Source organism: Macaca nemestrina, chromosome 5 (genome assembly GCF_043159975.1).
Source record: "Macaca nemestrina isolate mMacNem1 chromosome 5, mMacNem.hap1, whole genome shotgun sequence".
Lineage (NCBI taxonomy): Eukaryota > Metazoa > Chordata > Mammalia > Primates > Cercopithecidae > Macaca > Macaca nemestrina.
The window spans coordinates 157792741-157816204 of NC_092129.1; the positions used below are offsets into that span (position 1 = coordinate 157792741).

The 23464-nt window shown below is 42.2% G+C and overlaps 1 protein-coding gene, 1 long non-coding RNA gene and 2 other non-coding genes across 4 annotated transcripts in view; 2 read left to right on the top strand and 2 right to left on the bottom strand.

Moving 5' to 3' along the window:
- Window positions 1-13008, top strand: part of LOC105482599 (uncharacterized) — a 49598-nt gene extending 36590 nt beyond the window's left edge. Inside the window, exon 5 of the long non-coding RNA XR_011623949.1 lies at window positions 12880-13008. This is a non-coding gene — a long non-coding RNA (uncharacterized lncRNA). The remainder of the gene's footprint in view (window positions 1-12879) is intronic.
- TRNAR-UCG (transfer RNA arginine (anticodon UCG)) lies at window positions 1741-1813 on the bottom strand. Its single transcript has one exon. It is a non-coding gene; the product is annotated as a tRNA-Arg (tRNA).
- Window positions 13009-14801: 1793 nt separating the features above from the next.
- TRNAM-CAU (transfer RNA methionine (anticodon CAU)) lies at window positions 14802-14873 on the bottom strand. The gene has a single exon. It is a non-coding gene; the product is annotated as a tRNA-Met (tRNA).
- A 1056-nt stretch (window positions 14874-15929) lies between these two features.
- On the top strand, window positions 15930-19582 carry LOC139363480 (histone H4). The gene is made up of 2 exons (XM_071097469.1): window positions 15930-16392; window positions 19359-19582. The coding sequence occupies exon 1, from the start codon at window positions 15930-15932 to the stop codon at window positions 16239-16241; it is 312 nt and encodes a 103-aa protein (XP_070953570.1). The 3' UTR covers window positions 16242-16392; window positions 19359-19582.
- The last annotated feature ends 3882 nt before the right edge of the window (window positions 19583-23464 follow it).

Sequence of the window (23464 nt, forward strand, 5' to 3'; positions counted from 1 at the left end):
GATACACATCTAGAAATCTTTCTTCTTGATTTATTTTCTTCCAGTCTCTTTTTTTTAATTCACCTTCAAAAGATGTTTTTTATGTTTTTTTTTTTTCTTCCTGAATCCCACTCTCAAAGCAGAAAGGCTTGCACATTCATCAAAGGGTGCATATATATTTATTTTGGTGGATTTGGGACAAGCTCCTAAATTCCAGTGACCATTTAAGACTCAGGATGTCCACACATTTCCCTATCTTTTTCACTTTTCTCCCTTTTGGCACTCCCAGTCTAGAAAGGCTCTCTCCTCCTTTTGGTATTCTTTGCTCTCAGTGCAGTAGAAAAAGAAAGAAAAAGAAAAGAAAAAGAGTTATGACAGGCAAATTTTTGTGTTCTTGCATCAGAATTTCCACTTTCATTAAATGCTTCAGGGAGGCTGTGGGGCCCCTGGAAAAAGTCTTGTTCATCCTCTGGTACACAGGATTAAATACTCATCAGAGAGAGAGGAGGAAGCTTTTTCCTGTTCTTAGAATCAAGAAAAAAGGTGGGGTATGTAATTCTCAAGTATCACTGTATTCATTTTAAAAGGTTACTCTTCTTTTGAGGTTATATACTTTCTCTAGTTTATAAAAGAATGCTCAGTGCAAATGGTGGGTTTTGCCATTAACAAGGGAGAACATGGTTTTGCATGACATTAGGACATTGACACTTTTTAATCCAATAAATTTCAAAGTCTGGTAACCAATGCTCAATCCATACATTTTTTATACAATTTGGAATCTACAGATGACTAGAGGAAACCAGAATCAAACAGAGCTAAGGAAGAAGCTGGGGACAGGGAGAGGTAATTATTACTAGTTTTAATATTCTTAGCTTTGACCTAGAAACAAACTTATAGACTCCATGTGATTTGAATCAATGATCTCATCTGGATGGAGTCAAATGTCTTATGTTTCATCACGATGTCAGCAATTGGAAATTACTTTTCCTTAATCCTAAATTATTATTAAATTCAGGCACACAAAATGTTATTTAGGAATACAAAATGTGTTTTTATGTATTTTGCACAGGTGTGTTCCCTGTCTTTTCCTGTTTGCACACACACACTATAACCAGTTGCGCTATTTTAATTACCTTTATATTTTTGCTTTGTAATATAAAATTCAATATTAGCTATTCTCATCCTTTTGATGGCAACACATCCAAAACAAAAAAAATTAAAATAGAGAATAAGAACCAGTAACATAGGCTTCAGCAGCTGCCAAAACTCCTTAGCACACGTGCACTTAGACTAAAAAAGAAGTGTGAAGTGTGAAGAGGTTTTGACCTAGTGCTAAATCAGAGGAAGCAACAAGTTTCCTACTGTGATAGCCATTGGGGCCTGGCATTAGTCTGAGACACTACAGTTTGAGAAAGCTTGACTTATAGATCTGAATTTCTTTTTTTTAAGGAATTCAATCCTTGAATTGAATCCAAGCCTACAAAACCGAAACACAAGTGCTTAAAATCCAAACTTGGGGAGAACCTGATAGCTCCAAAATACTGGATGGCTGTATTTCAGTTTTGACTTTCCAGTCTTTCTGCACTCTGTCACTTGTTCTCCTAAGGCCTTTGAGAATGTCTCCTTATTCCCTTTAAAGGAGAGGAGGAAGAAGGAGGAAAAAAAATGATTCAGAAAACCCATAAAATGGATGATTTTTTTATTTTTTTCTTGCAATGAAATAGGTAATAGAATTTTCAGGCCCCCAAAACACACCCCATTTAACCACGAAGGGATTCGAACCCTCAATCTTCTGATCCGAAGTCAGACGCCTTATCCATTAGGCCACGTGGTCCTTTCTGATTCATCTACTGCTGCAATACTTAGAAAATAAAAGGAACTTCTCCCTCATCCCCCGCCCCCCCGCTAGTGTTGGCATCCGCAGCGCCCGTGTCTTCGCGAATTAGAAAATGAAAACTTGAGATTACGTGGGATATTTGGGGCCACAGAATCGGGATTTATAAATGGTTGGGATCGACAACTATTTCAGTCTTGTGGTAATATGACTACTCCTTGGAGAGAAAAGTCGTTTGTTCTATGACTCCCAAGGCAGAAGAAGTGGGGTTTATGGCATCTAAAAGATGCTGAAATTTTGCATAGTGAATGCATCGAAGGATATTTTAAAATAAGCTTATTCAAGGTTTCTTCCCTATGATGCTCATCCACATTTATCATTTACAGGCTCTAGGTTCTTGCAGGGTCGGCCCAGACAGTTGTTAAGAAAACTGCATCTGGAAGGCAGTTTCACCGCAAGGCAACATCTGCACCAAGGTCTTTCTCGCCATCCTGCATGGCTATCTGCAGACTCCAGAGACAATTATCTCCTTCCCATGTTGTTCTGGTACTTTCTCTGATTGTGATAATGTGATATCAGAGCACTTTTCGTGATATGGTCCTGTTTAGAAAGGAAAGAAAATACTTTCCTTGGTGTTTCTCAGGAGTGCCGAGCGGACTAGAGCCATTACCATTTTTTGAAGTTCCCATATATTAAGAAGTGAAGGAACATGAAATAGAAATGCAAAAATTTTTATCAACAATTTTTACATTTAATGGATGAATCAACACAAAAATGTAATGCATTAGCATCATACTACAGAGAATATATTTATAGAATTTATAATGTTCTGTAGATCTCTTGACCCCATAATAGCATATAAAGTTCTATTTTGGGTGGCTTCTTTCAAGCCTGTCAGTGACTCTCTGTGAAGTCAAGTACTTTATTTGAAGATAATGTCAACAGTCTACATATAAGACATTTTCTTAATTTTCCTAAACCCCAGATACTGGGAATAATGGTTCTCCTGGCTCATTTGTGATGAGTCTTGGTTTCTCTTGATTAGCAAATATAGCGGCTTCTGGTGCACAGAAATTGGGCCTTTTACATAGTCTTTCTTTCCCTATCCATAGAAAAACATCTGACAAATAGTTCAATAAAAATATGCTGAATTTCTCACTTATTTTTGAATTCTGCAATCATCTCCAATGTGAGATTATTATTATTATTATTTTTGAGACAGAGTAGCCCAGGCTGGAGTGCAGTGGTGCCACCTCGGCTCACCGAAACCTCCACCTCCCAGTTCAAGCGATTCTCCTGCCTCAGCCTCCCAAGTAGCTGGAATTACAGGCACCCACCACCATGCCCAGCTAATTTTTGTGTTTTTAGTAGAGACAGGGTTTCACTGTGTTGGCCAGGCTGGTCTCGAACTCCTGACCTGAGGTGATCCACAGGCGTGAGCCACCGCGCCCAGCCAATGTGATAACTATTTAACAAGATTCTTCTATTCTACAAAAGTCTTTGTTGCTCTCTCTCTCTCTTCCTCCTTCCTGGAGAAGATTGATTGAAAGGCTATTGCAATATTTGGATGACCCATAAACCATTATGGGTAGTGTTTGTAGAAGTATCGAGGAGTGGTTGAATTCTGGGTATGTTTTGAAGGGTTTGTGATTACATTGGTGTGAAAGAAATAGAAAAGTCATATATATATCTCTCCAGTTTCTTTTGCTGTAACAACACAGTTTGCATTTACTGAGACAGGAATGACTTCAGAAAGAGCATTTTGAGGGTGGGGTGTGTATGTGTGTGGTGGGGATCTAGAATCTGTTTCAGCATTTACTTCAAGTTGTGTATTGAACATTCACGTGGAGACGACTAGTGTGGAGTGGTCAGCCTTAAACAAATATATATAGTCCCAAACTTTCCCTCTCCCAAGTTAGAAAAGAAGTGACTTGCTGAAAAATAAACCAATCAAGGACCAGATCACAAACATGAAAACGCCAAAGACTTTTTTTCCTTTATTTCCCCCCTTATTGATTGATTGATTGATTGCTGCACCTCCTGGAATGGGACAGAGACTTTTTTTTCTCAGGAGAGAATTGGAATAATATTCTTTGTTCACAATTGGTCAGTGGTTTCCTGTTGCCCACTGAAAAATAAAATCTAAGTGTTTGCCTTGTATACTCACCCCCTTATGACCTGTTCTTTCCCTTTTTGTTCTGCCATAACTCCAGACCAATTTTAGGTATTGTAAGACCTAAAATTTCAACTGCTGCCTTGAGATTTTTGACCCTCACAGGGCTCCCCAAAAATGCTTATCCACATGTTCCCCTGTCTTGATAGCTATGACTCCCACAAGCAGGAAAGGTTCCCTACTTGGCCAGTTCCCTTATCTGCCAGACCAGCTGCATCTCACTCAGGCCTCAACCTAATGGATTTCATCTCACTGCCAGTCTCCCAAACTGTTAAAGCAAGCCAGCTAGATTCTCTGGAGGGAACCAGGAGTCACCTTACCCTCTGATGACTACAAACCCTACCTCTCACAGCCCCTCCTAGTTCATTCTGCTCCTGAGTGCAAACCTTCTGTGGCCTTGCATGGTGTGCAGTGCCCTCTTCTTCCAGGCTGTGAGTATATATGACTAATAAATTTCTGCCAGTCTCATTTATCCAGTGTTGAGCGTCATGTGTCAAGCCTTCTTACTATTTAGGGCAGGAGAATTTATTGTCTATCTACAGGTGCATAGGAGGTGATCAGAACATAGCCACTTTTCTCTCCAAATCCCTCTCCCTCACATGACCTTACCTCCATACTTCATCACACTGAATTATTTGTAGTTCCTTAAAAACCTTTAACTATTCTGCTTCCTTGTATTTATTTCTTTTTGCTAGAGTGCTCTTCCTGGCTATATGGCAAGTTCTTACTGATTCAAGTTTTGGCTCAAAACGTGCCACCATTTCAGAATTAGACAATTGCCAGGGCAAAATTAATGCAGCAACCCTGTTTTAGTTTTCATTTATCTCTGTAGATAAGTGCCATGGTGATGACCCTTACTAAAATATTGGTATGTTCGCATACTTACTGGGTAATAATGTTATTCTATATATCTCAGGTACTGAGTTGCTATGAACTAGGTTGTCAGCTTATTTAAAGTAAATATGATGATTTATGATGTGCACCTGGTATCTGGTTCCAAATGGCTGGACACATGGTAGCTATGACTAGGTCCCCTTAACAACTTTGACTCTAATGCTGAAGTGGACTTTGCTATGCAAGCACAGCTTACACACATGCATGCAGTTCACAATTGGAGAGAAAGGGCTTTCGTATCCTCAATGAAGACATTGCACGAGAAAACCTTTTAGCCTTCACCTGTTGGAGGCCGAAGGAATGAGGGACGTGACCAACTCAATATACCACTGGAGGCTATATGAGCAAACAGCAAACTGTTCTCATGAAAGCAGGATGTTGGCAAACTGACAACTGCATCTGCCACCAGAAGGAATGCTGAGGGCAATCACGACCCAGGCACTGTGTTCCTTTAGGTAAGCTATAGGAACATCTGGAGCCTGTTGAACAAAGAAAGCAATCATGTGAGCCTGTGATAAATCAAGTAGCTGACCCACAGTTATCCCTTCCTCCCTATTAACTCTACCTAATAAATACCAAGGGCTGTAGAAGCTCAGGGCCCTTGTTCTCTAGAAGCAAGGAGCCCCTGACCCCTTCTTTTAAACCAATCCTTTTGTCTTTGTCTTCATTTCTACGTTTGTCCTCCTTCGTTCAGTCCTACAGTAACAGCCACAAGTGGCGCCCAAACAGAGACTTGAACGAAGAAGGTCTGCTGGAGCAGAGAAAGTGAAACTGATTACATGAACAAGGAACCCCAGGATTAGTTGGCCAGCGGAGGATATAAAGTCAGTGCCCTGAGGAGGTACTGGGAGCGGGAAGTTTCTGAATCAGGGTAACATGGGGCAGAATTTGTCTATGGAGGAGCAACATTATGTGCAGTTGCTTAATGCTCAGGTTAGCTCTCAAACACTAACTAAGCTTCTGCAGGAGTTTATTACATATAACCCATGGTTTCCACAGACAGGTACTCTCAATGTGGAAAATTGGGACCCAGTAGGAGAAGGATTAAAATGGGCTCATCAAAAAAGTCTCAAAGTTGATCCTTCTGTTTTCTCTGTTTGGGGTTTAGTCTGTACTGTCCTTCTGCCATTGTCCCCTTCTTACTCTGCCGGACCACAGGAGCCATGTTCTGAATCTCAAAAATTGAAGGAATCTTTTGTCTCACCCACAGCACCCATTGAAAATGATAAACAGGAAAGGAAAGATGAAAATTGGCCTGTACCATCCCCCTAGTAGCAGAAACATCTGTACTGCCTCCTTCAGTAGCAGAAATAGAGACCCCAGTACAAAGAATTATTTGTGCTTCTGCCATAGCTGGAGAGCCCCTAGGACCTTGTGCTTTTCCTATTTCCATAAGGCCCGATCCAAATAATCCACAGCAGCTTATTTGTGAACACACTTTGCTAGAGTTTAAGTTGTTGAAGGAATTAAAAGCTAGTGTAGTTAACAATGGAATACAGAGCCCATATACTTTAGGATTGCTAGAATCTGTATTCGATGCTATGTGCTTTCCACCCTTTGATATAAAGCATTTGGCTCACACTTGTTTGTTTGCTAGTGCATATCTGACATGGAATTTAAACTGGCTAGAAATGTGTGCACACCAGGCTAGACAGAATCATGCTGCTGGACATCGGGACATTACAGAGGATATGCAACTGGGTAATGACCCTTATTCAGATCTGCTACAACAAGTGACACTCCCAGGCACTGCTTACAAGCTGTGTGCCTTGCCCGCTAAACCCGCCTGGGACACCATTCCAGAGGAAGGAGTCTCGGTACAATCTTTTCTACGTGTTATGCAAGGGTCGGAGGAGTCCTATGCACATTTTGTTGTACGATTACAAGAGGCAGTGCGGCATCAGATTCCTCATACTGCTGCTCATACCACTTACTTTGACTCTAGCTTTTGAAAATGCAAATGCAGATTGTAAACATGTTCTGGCACCTGTGAGATGTACAAAGATCTTAGGAAATTTTCTCAAAGCCTGTCAGGATGTGGGAACTGAACTCCATCGTTCTACAATGTTGGCTCAAGCAATGGCTAATTTAGTAGTAAACAAATCTAGAAAGGGCCAAAGGTCAAGCTCTAAAGTAGGAAAATGTTATAATTATGGAAAAATTGGACATTTCAAAAAAGAATGCTCTCAGACCTCTGGGCAGAGGGGATCTTATAATGCAGTTCCCCCCTCACAGAAAAAACGCCAGGACTTTTCCCTCATTGTAATAAAGGAAATCATTAGGTTAATCAATGCCACTCAAAATTTCATCAAAATGGCACCTCTTTGTCAGGAAACAGGAAGGGGGCCTGGATCTGGGCCCCTCAAACAATGAGGGCATTCCCCATCCAGGCCACAACCCGTTTCAGGGGTGGGTTCCCAGGAGAACATTGATTCCCTCTCCCCAGGAACACCCAGAAGCACAGGATTAGATCTCCGAGTCAGAGAACAGGTTACATTTGTTGGAGGAGACAAACCCATGAAGGTTCCCACTGGTATTTGGGGACCTTTGGCAACAGGATATATAGGATTAATTTTGGGCAAAAGCCATCTTAACAGGGCATTACTGTGATCCCCGGAGTTGTTGACTGATTATGAAGGAGAAATTCAAGTAGTAGTAATGTCACAAGATCTTTGGGTTTTTGAACTGGGAGAATATATTGCTCAACTATTGCTTATTCCCTGCAAGTTGTACCCTTCCCCACAAAAGGAAAAACGAGGGAATCAAGGATTTAAAGGACAACTAGGTGGTAAATTTATCTATCACAGCCCATAGCATTGAATCAACCCACCTGTACAGTGCCAATTAAAGGAAAGAAGTTCTATGGGCTTATGGATATGGGAGCTGATGCATCAGTAATATCCAAACACTATTGGCCCACCATCTTGACCCCTGCAATTAACTTCTACATCCCTAGTGGGACTAGGAAAGCTCAAAGTGTTCAATAGAGTGCTGAGATTTTATCCTGTCTCAGAACGGATGGACAGTCATGTACTTTTCAACCTTATGTCGCAAATATAGCTGTTAATTTATGGGGCCGAGATTTACTTATAGCATGTGATATGAGACTTACAAATGAAACTATTGATAATCCAGGATTTAAAATGTTAAAGAAAATGGGATATCAGAGTGGAAAAGACTTAGGAAAGCCCCTGCAGGGAAACCCTGATCCAATATCAATAACTGGACAAAACAGATAGAAAAGGGCTAGGTCATCAGGATTTTGGGCAGGGGTCATTGATATTTCTCCTCCACCTACTGCTTTGCCGCTAGAGTGGCTGACTGACAAACTTGTGTGGGTAGATCAATGGCCCCTATTACAGGAGAAACTGATGCAACTCCATCAGCTAGTGAGAGAGCAATTGGAAGCAGAACATATAGAAGACTCAGCCCCTGGAATTCACCAGTATTTGTGATCCAAAAATGTCCGGAAAATGGCGACTGCTACATGATTTAAGAGCTATGAGTGCACAGATTAAATCAATGGGTGCATTACAGCAAGGTCTGCCATCCCTAGCAGCCATTCCAAGAGACTGGCCTCTTGTAGTAATAGGTCTTAAAGATTTTTTTTTTTTTAACTATACCATTACACAAAAAGGATAAGCCTCAATTTGCCTTCTCTGCCTTCTATTAATCAAAGAGAGGCTGTCTCTCGCTATCAGCGGAAAGTTTTAGCCCAAGGCATGCTCAACAGTCCTATGTTATGTCAACATTTTGGAGGAAAAGCTTTAAAGGAGCCTCGCAATATATTTCCCACTGCCTACATCATTCATTGTATGGATGATATTCTTTTGGCCGCTCCTACAGATCAAATGTTACATCAGTTATTCAGAGAAATAAAACTAGCCTTGATAGCATGGAATCTCAAAATAGCTCCTGAAAAGGTGCAAACAACCTCCCCATATCAGTACTTAGGTACTATTGTTACTGGAAGACATGTTCAGCCTCAGAAAGTAACTCTCTGTAGGGACAGAGTACAAACTCTGAATGACTTCCAACAATTATTAGGGGATATTAATGGGCTGTGCCCGATGCTAGGTATTGCCATCTACCAATTCACACACCTTTATCAAACCCTCCAAGGAGATTCTTCATTACATTCTCCTCAGCAACTTACTAAGGAGGGAGAAGTTGAGTGACAACTTGTAGAACAGATCCTTCAGCAACAACATGCCTCCCGGCTATAGCCGCAAAAGCCTTTGCTTTTGTTTATTCTTCCTACTCCTCATTCTCCATCAGGATTTTTAGGCCAATTCATAGACAAATCTGTAATGACAATACAATGGCTTTTTTAAATCCAATCAGACAGTGAAATCTGTGCAAGTTTATCTTTCTTTAATTACTCAACTTATAACAATAGGTAGGCATAGATAAAAAATGCTTACAGGATGTGATCCTGATAAAATTATTGTTTCCTTGGATTCCCAACAACAGGCCACAGTATGGGAAATGTCGACTGCACGGCAAATTGCTTTTGCAGATTTTGTGGGGATAATAGATAACCATTATCCATCAGACAAAATTTTGCAATTTTATAAAGTTCACCCTTTTATCCTCCCTGTAATTACTCATCACAAGCCCATTCCAGGTGGAAGGACTTATTTTATTGATGGCTCTTACAAAGGCCGCATGGCTATTTATGTAACTAAGCAGACTCAAACAATAAAGACCTCTGGAGTTTCAGCTCAGTGTTCAGAGTTAATGGCAGTTATTCAGGTTTTAGAGCTCACAGCTTTATCTCCTATGTTGTCTGTGATTTAGCCTATGTTGAAAATGCAGGTAGTTGCATTGAGACTGTCACTATTAAGGGCACCCTAGAACCAGAGCTGCTTAATTTGTTTCTGAGACTTAACAAGCTATTTGCTCTCGTGCTGCTCCTGTTTGCTTTCACATGCAACTTCCTGGACCACTATCTCAAGGTAATGATAAAGCAGATAAATTAATTGGTTCTGTGTTTCAACAAGCCCAAGCTTACCATACATTACTGCATCAAAACACCTCTGCCCTTACTTCTATGTTTCATCTGCTTTGCAGCCAAGCTCAAGCTATTGTGCAAGCCTGCCCCACTTGTCAGCATGTCCCTGGTGTTGCACCCATGGAAGGATGCGACCCATGAGGCTTGGCTCCAGATGAAATCTGGCAGATGGATGTTGCACGTACAGCAGCCTTTGGCAAACTTAGCTATGTTCATGTGACTATAGACACCTACTCCCATATGTTACATGCCACATATCAAACAGGGGAAACTGCTGGCCATGTCCGATGGCATTGTTTGTCATCATTTGCCCATATGGGAGTCTCTAAACAATTAAAAACTGACAATGGACCTGCTTATGTTAGTCGTGCTTTTCAAAAGTTTTTACAGTTATGGGCAATCACTCATAAAACAGGAATTTCTTACAACCCCAAGGACAAGGTATTATAGAGTGGGCACATCAAACACTATGGTGTATGTTGAGAAAAACGGGAGAATAGGAGACCAGCTACCACCTTAAACAAAATCACATTTAGCCTTGTTTACTTTAAATTTTTTGACTCCTGGTATGGATGGTAAGACTCCGGCAGAACGACACTGGCAAGTGTTAGAGGGAAAGAGGCAAGTTTATCCAAAGGTGTTATGGAAATCCCTGGAAGGACAATGGAAAGGCCCAGTGGATTTGCTGACGTGGGTATGAGGGTATGCTTGTGTTTTTACAGGAGATGGACAAACCGTGTAGGTGCCCTCCAGATGTGTGCAACCATGGAACAGGAGACTAGTGGGATCCATGGATCGCAACCATGGGCCCGGTTCCCCCAGTACAAGCCATAGGCTAGTTGAATCTGAATGCGAAAATGGAACGAGGGCTGACTGGAGTCACATTGACATCCACCCCCATAACATGGGGACAGATCAAGAAAACCACGCAGGAAGCTGAGAAAATGCTGGAGTGTCAGGGTCAGGCAAAAACTCCTGACTCGATGGTCTTGGCCATACTAGCTGCAGTCTCCTGTGCGGTGTGTTTCCCCTGTGTAGAAGCAAAAACATATTGGGCATCTGTTCCTAACCCCTGAGTAGTGTGACTTGTACTCCAGAGTAACACTCCTCCTGAGGTATATCGTGATCAGTGAGCATGGACTCCAGGACCCTTAACTCCCCCGACAGAGAACAATTAGATTCTCAGAACAATAGTATCAATTACACCGCCCCATTGGAGGGATTCCCTTTATGTATCACCAAGGACACGTCGCTCAATGGCAGTTGCCTTACAGTCCAATCCCAGGCATGGTTGAGTCACCATGGAATAATTATGTACTTCTTAAGCCTTAGCTCTATTAATATTACTGGTGGATTGACTAATCTCTCCTGGCCCCATCGCCCAAAGTGTATTGATTATATAGAATGGGCTCCCTTCAATAATTCTCACCCCCCTCCTAGGATCCCATGTCTTAGCCCCTTAGCTAGACAATAGTCTATTTTTTTTTTTTTTTTTGAGACAGAGTGTCGCTCTGTCGCCCAGGCTGGAGTGCAGTGGCCGGATCTCAGCTCACTGCAAGCTCCACCTCCCGGGTTCACGCCATTCTCCTGCCTCAGCCTCCTGAGGAGCTGGGACTACAGGCGCCCGCCACCTCGCCCGGCTAGTTTTTTGTATTTTTAGTAGAGACGGGGTTTCACCATGTTAGCCAGGATGGTCTCGATCTCCTGACCTCGTGATCCGCCCGTCTCGGCCTCCCAAAGTGCTGGGATTACAGGCTTGAGCCACCATGCCCAGCCAACAGTCTATGTTAATGGGAGACATTATTGACTGGGGTCCCTGTGGTCATTTGGATGGGAGAGATGAGAATCAGACCTCATGGCACAAACTTCACTGCCACTGGTGGTGAATATTTAATATTTCTTTGCTATATCATGTTGGGATTCGATCCCAATCTACTGCACAACTTGCTTGGCATGGAACAGGCTTCAGTCCATCTTTGCCTCGGTGGTATAATCAAAGAAAGAGGGGCCCAGTTTAGGAGTCAATATGGAAGTCAGCACTCCCATTTATGAATGGCAGCATCTGGGTCAGGACACTATCCAATAATAGTAATAGGACTCAACACAGTTTTAATGTTACCTTTGTAAGAAATATTACCACTCAATTTACAATTTGTGTTTTTAATCCCTATATCTTTCTGGTGGCTAAAAAGGACCAACTCCAGGTAAACGTCACCCAATTGACTTGTGACTCCTGTCAACTGTATCACTGCCTAAATCATAGCATGATACAAACACACAACATATCCACCTTAATAATTCCAGGTCGCATTCCCAGATTATGGATTCCTGTCAATTTGTTCGAGCCTTGGGTGCCTATCCCCTGCTTTACATTTTGTACAACTCCTTCTTACTCAGTTCACTCATTGTGCTCGTAAAGCCTTAGTTATGGTATTTTTTGCTATAGTCTCCCTAGTTACGCTAATAACTTCTGTTGTAGTGTCTTCAGTAGCACTGCACAGCTCTATTCAAACAGCCCAATATGTGGAAAATTGGACGCATATGGCCAACAAGGCATGGATGCTTCAAAATAAAATTAACACCAAAATACAAACAGAGGTGGCAATGTTAAAGACTACTGTCCTGTGGCTAGGAGAACAAATACAAAGTTTGCAGTTGCAGCAGCAATTGCATTGTCATTTTAACCATACTCATATTTGTGTAACTAACTTGGAATATAATCAAAGTGAATATCCAAGGAGACTTGTAAAGGCCCATTTGCAGGGGCTTTTACATCCAATGTTACTTTCGATATTAATGATTTACAGAGTAAAATTCTTGATTTGAATAAGCAAACTCAAGAGTATTAGCCCTCTGTAGAAACTTGGACCTAATTCCAGCAAGGTTTAGAGAACCTTAACCCTTGGACCTACTTTAAACAGCACCTCAATGTCTCTTTTATAATTATAGGAATAATGTTACTGTGTCTCTGTTTTCTGTTCATAGTCTGTAAAATCGGCTGTACCACCAACTGGCAATTGAAAGCTGCACAGCCTGGAATTGCCTTTATTCAATTAATGCAAAAACAAAAAGGGGGAGACGTTGAAGGCCAAAGGAATGAGAGACACGGCCAACTCAATATGCCACTGGAGGCTATATGAGCAAACAGCAAACTGTTCTCATGAAAGCAGGATGTTGGCAAGCTGACAACTGCATCTGCCACCAGAAGGAATGCTGAGGGCAATCACGTCCCAGGCACCGTGGTTCCTTAAGGTTATCTACAGGAACATCTGTAGTCTGTTGAACAAAGAAAGCAATCATGTAAGCCTGTGATACATCCAGTAGCTGACCGACAGTTACCCCTTCCTCCCTGTTAACTCTACCTAATAAATATGAAGGGCTGTAGAAGCTCAGGGCCCTTGTTCTCTAGAAGGAAGGAACCCCCTGACCCCTTCTTTTAAACAAATCCTTTTGTCTTTGTCTTCATTTCTGCGTTCATCCTCCTTTGTTCAGTCCTATAGTAACAGCCACATTCAACTGTGTATATATATTTTTTCTGCTTTTTTTGCATTGTATCCTGTGCTACAATTAATATTTTTTGTTTTTATTTTTAAAACATGTTCTTTAACCCAAACAAAAAATGGTCAATAGCTATAATAAATCTTAACTGAGAGTGTGTTGAGTCATGTGATTACTTCCAGTGGATTACTGAATTAGTGGGTGGTCATGGGACTACAAGCACCATTTTCCTTATTCCCAGTGCACTTAGTGTACAATCCTTTCACAGAACTACTGTATTGCACTCTACATATTTATTTGTTTAAAAGCATATGGGCCAGGAGTGGTGACTCAAGCCTGTAATCCCAGTAGTTTGGGAGGCCGAGGTGGGTGAAGTTTTTGAGGTTAGGAGTTCAAGACTAGCCTGGCCAACATGGTAAAACCCTGTTTCTACTAAAAATACAAAAATTAGCTGGGTGTGATGGCAGGCACCTGTAATCCCAGCTACTTGAGAGGCTGAGGCAGCAGAATTGCTTGAGTCCAGGAGGTGGAAGTTGCAATGAGCCAAGATCATGCCACTGCACTCCAGCCTGGGCAACAAGAGCGAGACTCCATCTCAAAAACAAACAAACAAACAAAAAACAAAGACAACAAAAGCATATCTAGACTGTAGACTACTTAAGGTACTTAAGGTTTTTTTTTTTTTCCTTAGTTCCTAATCCAGTATGTGACACATAAATATCTGAATAGGAATCCTTTCTGAGAGAGAGAAGCATAAAACAGTCCACACAGATGTTTAAAAAATAAGCACAGTGAATAGTTCTATTTGAAATATTAAAGGACGGTAGAGAGTTGAGACACATTTAACAGTAGTGTCAGCAGAAATGTTTTTCTCAGGTCAGAGTTCAATCAGTGCTATGAAGACTCCACACCCACCTCAAAATGCAACTCATTTCCCGAGATTAAGACCCTCGTAGGTGCAGAGAATCTGTGTGGGGATTTCGGGATTCCTAGTTGATCGCCTTAACTACTTGGCAAATAGTGCTTTCCGAATTATGTATCAAAGGATATAAAACCCCATTCCTGGGCTCCCACCCCACCCTTGGCACTCGGTTTATGTAAGCATTTTCTTTGCTTTGCAGGTTAACTTACAACTGTCATAACTGGCTGCAACAGTGGCACGGCACTTTGGCAACAAGAGAAATTTGCTGTGTTTAGAGATGAAATATTGATTAATAACACTTGGGTGTCCATGAAAATAAAAATGGTACATGCAGAGATTGTAGTTTCACATTATTTCTCAGAAGTGCTTGTAATTCTGGAATTAAAAAAATACTTGGTTTCATTTTGTTTTCTTTCATTATTGTTTAACCTAAAAAAATTGTAACTAGAAAAAAAATTATCCGGAAGAGACAAGGAAAAAAAACACCTAGCAGAGGATGGTTTCGATCCATCGACCTCTGGGTTATGGGCCCAGCACGCTTCCGCTGCGCCACTCTGCTCCTCCGCCAGCAAGTCTTCCTCACAATACTCTTAACTACTTACAGGCGATGCGCTCAGACCACTTCGTATTTTAAGAGCGAGCCTACGATAAGTTGCCTATTTCATACTTTGGCTACCACAGGTTGCCAACTCACTTTGGAAAAAGGCGTCTACCAGAATCAAACAGAAAACAAAACTAGGGATAGAAAAGTAAACATCAATACACTAGTGGGCTAGGTGCGAGAGTCACTCTGTAGTAGCTCACGCCTGCAGTCACTGCACTTCGGGAGACGAACGCAGGCAACATAGCAAGACCCTGTCTCAATAAAACAAAAAAAGGGGGGGAAAAAAAACCCCCAAAAACCCACCCCGAAACCCACACACTGGGTGCAGTTGTGAGGGGCACTTAGATATTGAAATGGCAATTACAAATTTTAATAAGTAGGGAAAGAAGAGAACAAACTGGGAATAGAATCAAGCCTCCGCGCGGAGGGGGATAATTCTACCGCGAACCACTAACCTACCATGTCTTCGCCATCGGGAAGAAAACCGTTTTGGTTACGTTTCCCTTGGCTTGATGATAGAGAGGGTGAAATCTTGCAATTGTCAAACACTTCCGAAGGAGGTTTCGGTCCGCATGTGCTTTACAGTAGGCAGCAGAAATGCCAGTCACTGTGACCTTGGGGACAAAGCTGGACTCCTCAGGCTTTCGGTCCTGTGGACCGAAGCTCGTCTCCAATTGTCCTAAAGCAACTCAAGAAACAATTGATAATAATTTAAACATGTTGATTTCTTTAATCTGATTTAGCTGTTAAAACAGCCGTAAAACTCCCATTCCTATTTCCCAGCAATTGCGAGAGACGCCTCCACGGAACCCGGGCTCAGATGTCAAAGGCTGAAGTTGTTGGTGACGTCATCCAGGGCGGGGCTGCATAGGGTGAGACCAAGAAGCAGGACCAAAGTTCCCGTATGCGCGCTTTCAGTCTTCAATTAGGTCCGAATTCCCTGCATATAAGGGCGTCGTTGCTTTCCTCGTCTTTTAGGTTCCTGAAAGCGGCTTTGGGAGCTGGTTAGTCATGTCTGGACGTGGTAAGGGTGGGAAAGGCTTAGGTAAGGGAGGCGCTAAGCGTCACCGCAAGGTTTTGCGGGACAACATTCAGGGCATCACTAAGCCAGCCATCCGCCGCCTTGCTCGCCGCGGCGGTGTCAAGCGTATTTCTGGCCTTATCTATGAGGAGACCCGTGGTGTTCTGAAGGTGTTCCTGGAGAACGTGATTCGTGATGCAGTCACTTACACGGAGCATGCTAAACGCAAGACTGTAACAGCAATGGATGTGGTCTATGCGCTGAAGCGACAGGGACGCACTCTTTACGGCTTCGGTGGTTAAGGCTCCCGCTTACTCCACTCAGTATTTCTCTTTACAACCAAAGGCCCTTTTTAGGGCCGCCCACTTTCTTCGTAAAAGAGCGGACATCTTGTTATCCTGTTCCAGGTTTTTGCTGAAAAAGCAGTCGTTGTGCACTAGTGTGCATTTGCAGGTAACGTTTAATTTCTCGTGGTTAATCGCGCATGTTTAGGATTTGGGCACAAAAAACTTAAAAGTTACTACTGTTTCCTATTTGGGGGTAGTTGGTATGTTTAACGTTTAGTTTTCTTGGACACCTTAGGGCGTTAGATAGCAGTGAGTAAGCTGTATTGGCACGGTTTATAATTCTCGTGGGGCTTTCCTTTTCAGTTTAAGCTTGAAGTGTTCGTAAGGATCTCAAGGATTACGGAAGTTGTAGGAAACTCGGGGAAGACTCCACGTTACTGTTTTCAAAATGGCGGGGAGGGCTGAGAACAAAGAAGGCTCGCACCCAGGCGGCGGTCCTTAAAGGCGAATCCGTGAGCGCAACAGATCTCCCTGAGTAGGATCGTAAATCTAAGTACAGGCGGCGTGTACGCTGCTGCTTTTGACTTGGTGACAAAACTGGTCAGCAAAAGGGAGTGTGGGGTAACAATATAAATGTTCATTCGAGAGCTATTAAGTACTGTTTCCATTAGACCTGATAAAATGTGTTTCTGCGTATTATAAGAACATTAAAAGAGTATCGCTTAGTGAGCAATATAGAAACATCACCAAAACCTATTTTTTTTTTCTTGAGACGGAGTGTTTCTCTTTGGTCCAGGCTAGAGTGCAGTGGCGCGATCCTCCGCCTTACGGTTTCAAGCGATTCTCTTGCCTCAGCCTCCTAAATAGGTGGGATTACAGTCGCCCACCTAATTTTTGTATTTTTAGTAGATCCGCCCGCCTCGGCCTCCCAAAGTGTTGGGATTTATAGGCGTAAGCCACCGCGCCCGGCTTGGATTGGCTTTTCTAATGGTGTCATTTTACTTGGTTTCTATACTCTGTCCTGAGCAGAAGTGACTTTTGTATACTTAGTTGAAATCAGGTTTATATTCTTGTCAGGAAGAGTTTATATGTACATACTGGTGCACCACATCAGAGACATATGTCTGGTTTATCTACGTTGAAGATAATAGGACAATTGCTGGTTTAGGATGATAGTTACATTGTAAAATCAGATTTTTCCTCTTTGTGGTCAGCAAGCAAATTGTAGGGTTCTAAGTTTGAAATTGGGAAAATCAGTGGAGTTACTTTGAGTGTCATCTTTTTCAAAGATATGGACTTGTGCATTAATATGAAAAGAACGATGTTATCGGAGCTAAAGCACTGGTTTGTATGAGGACATAAAATTAACAACAACAAAAATTGAGCACATAACATATGCCAGGTACCGTTAATGGCTCTGAGAATTATAGGAGTGAATGACAGTGAACAAAACAGTATTTTCTGTATGCATGGAGTCTATTGGGTGTGCGTTCACACATGAAGTAAGTAAAACTATCAGATGGTGCTAAGTGCTATCACTGAAACAGGCTAAAGAGGGAGGAGGTGATGTTTAATTATTTTTTTGAGGTAGGGTCTTGCTCTGTTGCCCAGGCTGCAGTGCAGTGGTGCGATCTCGGCACATTCCACCCACACCTCGCTTGGGTTCAAGCAATTCTAGTGTGTCAGCCTCCCGAGTAGCTGGGATTACAAGCATGCGCCACCACACCCAGCTAATTTTTGTATTTTTAGTACATGTTTGGTTAGACTCGTCCTGAACTCCTGCTTCATGTGATCCGCCTGCCTTGGCCTCCCAAAGTGCTGGGATTACAGGTGTGAGTCACCGCGCCCAGTCGAGAAGGTGGTCATTTTAAATGATAGGGTCAAGGAAAGCTTTACTGATAAAGCGATAGTGGAGAAATAAAGACTAGAGAATATTCCAAATAGAAGACCAAGTAGCAAAGCCTGGAGATAGCAGAGTTATTGTGGCTGGGCAAAAGGGCAGAAGAGGTGCAGAGGAATGGAGATGAGGTCTGAAAGGCAAATGGAGGCAAGCTGTTCCTATATGGCCTTGTATGTAGGCCAGTGTAACTACTTTGGTTTTATTCCTAGTGAGGTGGGAGCCACTCAGGGTTTTGAGCAGAGGACTGAGATAATCTGATTTGTATTTTAAAATGAGCTGTCTGGATGCCTAATGAAGAATAAACTGTGATGGAGCCTGGATAGGAGCAGAGATCAGTTAGTAGGGTACTAAAAAAAAGGAGTTGAGATGGCAGTGGCTTGCTCTGTGTATTAGTGGTAGAGGCTCTGAAAAGTTGTTGGAGTCTTTATTTATTTTGAAAGAAGGTTGATAGTTCATTTCTGAGCCACTGAGTGTGTAGAGTATGAGAGAAAGAAAATTTATGGATGATTCCAGTTATTTCACTGACAGCAACTGAAATGGAGGTATCAGTTGCTAAAAACGGGGAAGAATACTCAAGGAACAAGTTTTGGGAAGAATTCCATATCTTAGTTTTGGACATCCAGAGAGAGTGTGAGATGCTTATTACACATATCTAAGAGGAAGATATACGAAGGTAAGCAGTTTGATACACAAATCTGGAGTTCAGAAAAGAAGTCTCGGCTGGAAACGTAATTGAGAGTTTTTACTCCTATGAGAGTAAAAAAGCCAGAAGGTGAAATGACATCTCTTAGGAAAAGAGGGTTGATAATGAAGATAAGCAGTGCAAGGACTGAGCCCTGGGTTACAGAAGTAAGGAATGTTTGCTTTGTACGTACGACATCTGGATTCCTAACTTGCAGTTTTACAAGTGCTTTCTTTAGTAATTGTCTGTTTCCGTAATTTTTGGAACACACAGAAAAAGTTATCCCTATTTTACAAATGTGGAAAAATGCCCTTGGTAATAAGGGTATGCAATAATATTGCAATTTTCATTCAAATAACCTGTTAAAGTTAGAACCATGAAGGGGTTACTTTGGAGACCCAGTGATAGATATTCATACCTTTTTCAAAATGTGCCCACTTTCCCCATATATTTTGCTTGCAATTCCAGGAGTTCTCAGGCCTCCTGAAACGTATTTGTGGAACTCAGCTTGACAGCTCTATATTTGATGCTGCCTTTTTTCTTCCCTTAGTTCTGTGGCTCCTGATGGATCTGAGAAGATGGACGTGGAGGATGAAAATCTCTGATTATTTTGAACTGATGTTTGTTGCTGTGGAGATGCTGCCCATATGTTCATATTGTGGATGTTAAGTCAGTAGCCCACAGCCTTGTATTCCATATTCTAGAGACCCTGCTACTTGACATCTCAACTTGAAAGTCCAATAAATATGCACTTCAAACTTAAATAAGCTTCAATTTCTTTCATTATCTCTGCAAAACAGCTTCTCCCATCATCTTGAAATTAGTGAACAGCATTTTACTGTTTTAGCTGGAGTCATTTCTGTCGTTTCCTTTCACATCCTACATAACAATCCATCAGTAAGTTCTATGAGCTCTTTGAAAACAGAATCCAACTGTTTCTCATTCCCACTTCTGGTCAAACCACTGCCAACGCTCACCTTTATTGTTGTAGCACCCTCATTGCCTAGTTCTGTTCCACAGATTTCCAGTAAAGGGTGAGTAAAATCAGGTCACTCTTCTGCTGAAAATCCTCCAATGGCTCTCATTTCACTAAAAGGAAAACCCAAAGTCCTTTCAGTACCTTGCAAGTCCCCACTCTGGCTGTTATCTCTTTGGCCTCAAATCCCACTACTCCTCCTTTCCTTCCTTGCCCAGCTCCGCTAGCCTCTCGAACTTGCTGGAAGTATGTATCTCTTTCAGGGACTATATACTGACAGTTCCCTTTGTGTGGGCAATTCAGCTTCTAGATTTAAGTGTTGCTGCCTCACTTCTTTCAAGTGACACCTTCTGTGTTGTGACCCCACTGGCATTACAATCCTGCTCCCTTCCCTACAGCCTTCCCACTATATTTTTCCCTGCTACTAATGATCCTGCAGTCTATTTGGAGAGTGAAAACATATGCTTATGAAAAGGAAAGCAGGAATGGAATATTATATGGAATGTCAGATGAGTGTAATTCAAGTCAGTATCAGAAGTGATAGTTCCTGGCTGTTAGGCCAATGACACGAATGTGAACTTTTTTCTGGAGAGCAGGGAACCATACAAAATCTCCCCTCCCTGCTTTGCTTCTGATTATGTCACAATTCTAACACCTTTCACAAAACTAGTTCTTACGCTGAGCATGTTAGACTCAAATTATGTGTTTATCTTAACAAATACCTAGATGAATATAAATAAAATGAATATAAATCTAAATTAATTTACAGTTGATAAAATGAAATACCTTAGTATACATGTTAGGTTATGGCCTTCTGGCAGAGAAGGAAGGTATTTCAAGAACTGTCTTTTACACAGCAAGTCTTGTATATTAGCAGTGATTTTCGTAAAGTGCCTGGTCTTTTGAGCATCTACAGACTTTTGGAGAGATTGCCTTTTTTATAACCAAATTTCTAATACATGCAATATTTATGGAGGTTTTGTTTTTATGGAAGGCGAGATGACTTTTCCATGAATACATTTGTTCATTGTTGTTACTTTATTTGCTTCAAAATTTATAATTCTAGATACATATAAAAGAATGTAGGCCGGGTGCAGTGGCTCATGCCTGTAATCCCAGCACTTTGGGAGGCCGAGGTGGGCGGATCACGAGGTCAGGAGATGGAGATCTGGTGAAACCCCGTCTCTACAAAAAATACAAAACATTAGCTGGGTGCCATGGCAGGCGCCTGTAGTCCCAGCTACTGGGGAGGCTGAGGCAGGAGAATGGCGTGAACCCCGGAGGCGGAGCTTGCAGTGAGCTGAGATCGCGCCACTGCACTCCAGCCTGGGTGACAGAGCGAGACTCCTGTCTCTTTTTTTTTTGGGACGGAGTCTCGCTCGGTTGCCCAGGCTGGAGTGCAGTGGCCAGATCTCAGCTCACTGCAAGCTCCGCCTCCCGGGTTTACACCATTCTCCTGCCTCAGCCTCCTGAGTAGCTGGGACTACAGGCGCCCGCCACCACACCCGGCTAATTTTTTGTATTTTTTAGTAGAGACGGGGTTTCACCATGTTAGCCAGGATGGTCTCGATCTCCTGACCTCGTGATCCGCCCGTCTCGGCCTCCCAAAGTGCAGGGATTACAGGCTTGAGCCACCGCGCCCGGCCTCCTGTCTCAAAAAAAAAAAAAAAAGGAAGGCCAGGTGCTGTAGTGCATGCCTGTAATGCTAGAACTCTCGGAGGCTGAGGCAGGTGGATCACCTGAGGTCAGGAGACAAGACCAGCTTGGCCAACATAGTGAAACCCCATGTCTACCAAAAATACAAAATTAGCTGGGCATGGTGGTGCGTGCTTGTAGTCCCAGGTATCCCGGCCCGCGGGATAGTCAGAGCAGGCCCTGGAGAAGGCGGTGGGAATTTGGGGAACAAGAGACACAACAAACGGAGACAAGACAGTGCTCTGATCAAGTCTCGTTTAGTGGCGGTAATGCACTGCCTTATATACACTTGGAAGGGAAGGGGTTGGGCTAAGGCGGAAATGATCTCATTGCCGAGGGCGTGGCCAGGTTAGTTTCGGTTTCTCCGGTCAGACGTCATGTTGCGCTTGCGCTATTAAGTAACAATTTTCCCCAGGCGCGGGAAAAGTGAGTGAAGAAGCAGCAGGAAGAGCGCCATCTTTAGCGAGGTATTAGTACAGGGGAAAAAAGGCAAAGATAGGGAGAAGGTGTGGGGTGGAAATGAATATAGCTCAGGCGTTTAATCCTCAATTATTATTCGCTATGGCCGGGGCGTGCAGCTCCGGACACCAGGTACTCTGGAGGCTGAGGTAGGAGAATTGCTTGAACCCAGGAAGAGGAGGTTGCAGTGAACCGAGATTGCGACTACACTCCAGCCTGGGTGGCAGAGCAAGTCTCCGTCTGAAAAAAAAAAAAAAAAAAAAAAGTATTAAATCCATATACAAGTTATAAAGGATAATATAATGACCATGCTTGAACCCAGTTGCCAACCAGGTATAACAAATATTACAAATAACATCTCTCTCATCTCTCATCCTCCCACTACTTCCCCTGGAGGTAACCATTGCCTTGCAGTGTTGCTTTCTTGGCATTAAAATTCCTTATGCTTTTCTGGTCTTTACAGTAATATTGCAAGTTTTGCTTGACTTTCCCATTTGATCCTCTTTGAGGTCACTAGTGCATTATTTTATAAACAAGAACATAGAGTAACATGGATTAAGTGGTTCACTAATCTTACTCTATCCTTTAATACTAGGATACTTTTCTCTTGCGTTGTTTTTCAATTTCCTTAGTAAGGAATTGAATCTTAAAATTATCTTATTCATATTTTATATACCAAACCTAGAATAATACTGTGTACATAGTTGGTATTCAATAATTATATGTTCAATTAATAATTTTTTTTCTGCAAATATGGAGGCAGTAGAAAAAAGAAAAAAATTACTTTTATTTTTCTTAACACAGAATGGGGAAACTTGGAAAAGGAAAGGGCTTCATGGAGAACTCTTTTTTTTCTTTTTTTTTTTTTTTTTTTTTTTTGAGACGGAGTCTCGCTCTGTCGCCCAGGCTGGAGTGCAGTGGCCGGATCTCAGCTCACTGCAAGCTCCGCCTCCCGCGTTTACGCCATTCTCCTGCCTCAGCCTCCCGAGTAGCTGGGACTACAGGCGCCCGCCAGCTCGCCCTGCTAGTTTTTTGTATTTTTTAGTAGAGACGGGGTTTCACCGTGTTAGCCAGGGTGGTCTCGATCTCCTGACCTCGTGATCTGCCCGTCTCGGCCTCCCAAAGTGCTGGGATTACAGGCTTGAGCCACCACGCCCGGCCCAGAACTTCTTTTTTCTTAATCACACTATTGGGAGTTTTAGAGACAGCCAGATAGAGAAAGTTCTCTCCAGAGGAGCTGATCCTTTCATCCCAAAGAATGCAACAGAATTGTTAACATTTTGGCATTGAGCCTTCTAGTCAGTTTTTTATCCTGTAACTATACTACACATGTATATGATATATTAATATAAATGAGAATATATGATTTGGCACCTTTCCCAAAGTACTGTCCTTCAAGCATATTTTATGTTTATTTTTTTGACATTAGTTTTAACAGCTGCACAGTATTTCATTATGCATAAACCTTTTTTTTTTTTTTTTTGTCTTTTTTCTTCTTTTAAGACAGTGTCTCTCTCTGTTGCTCA

Excerpts from the sequence above, each read along its gene's own strand:
- LOC139363480 (XM_071097469.1), top strand. The coding sequence starts at position 15,930 with ATGTCTGGACGTGGTAAGGGTGGGAAAGGCTTAGGTAAGGGAGGCGCT.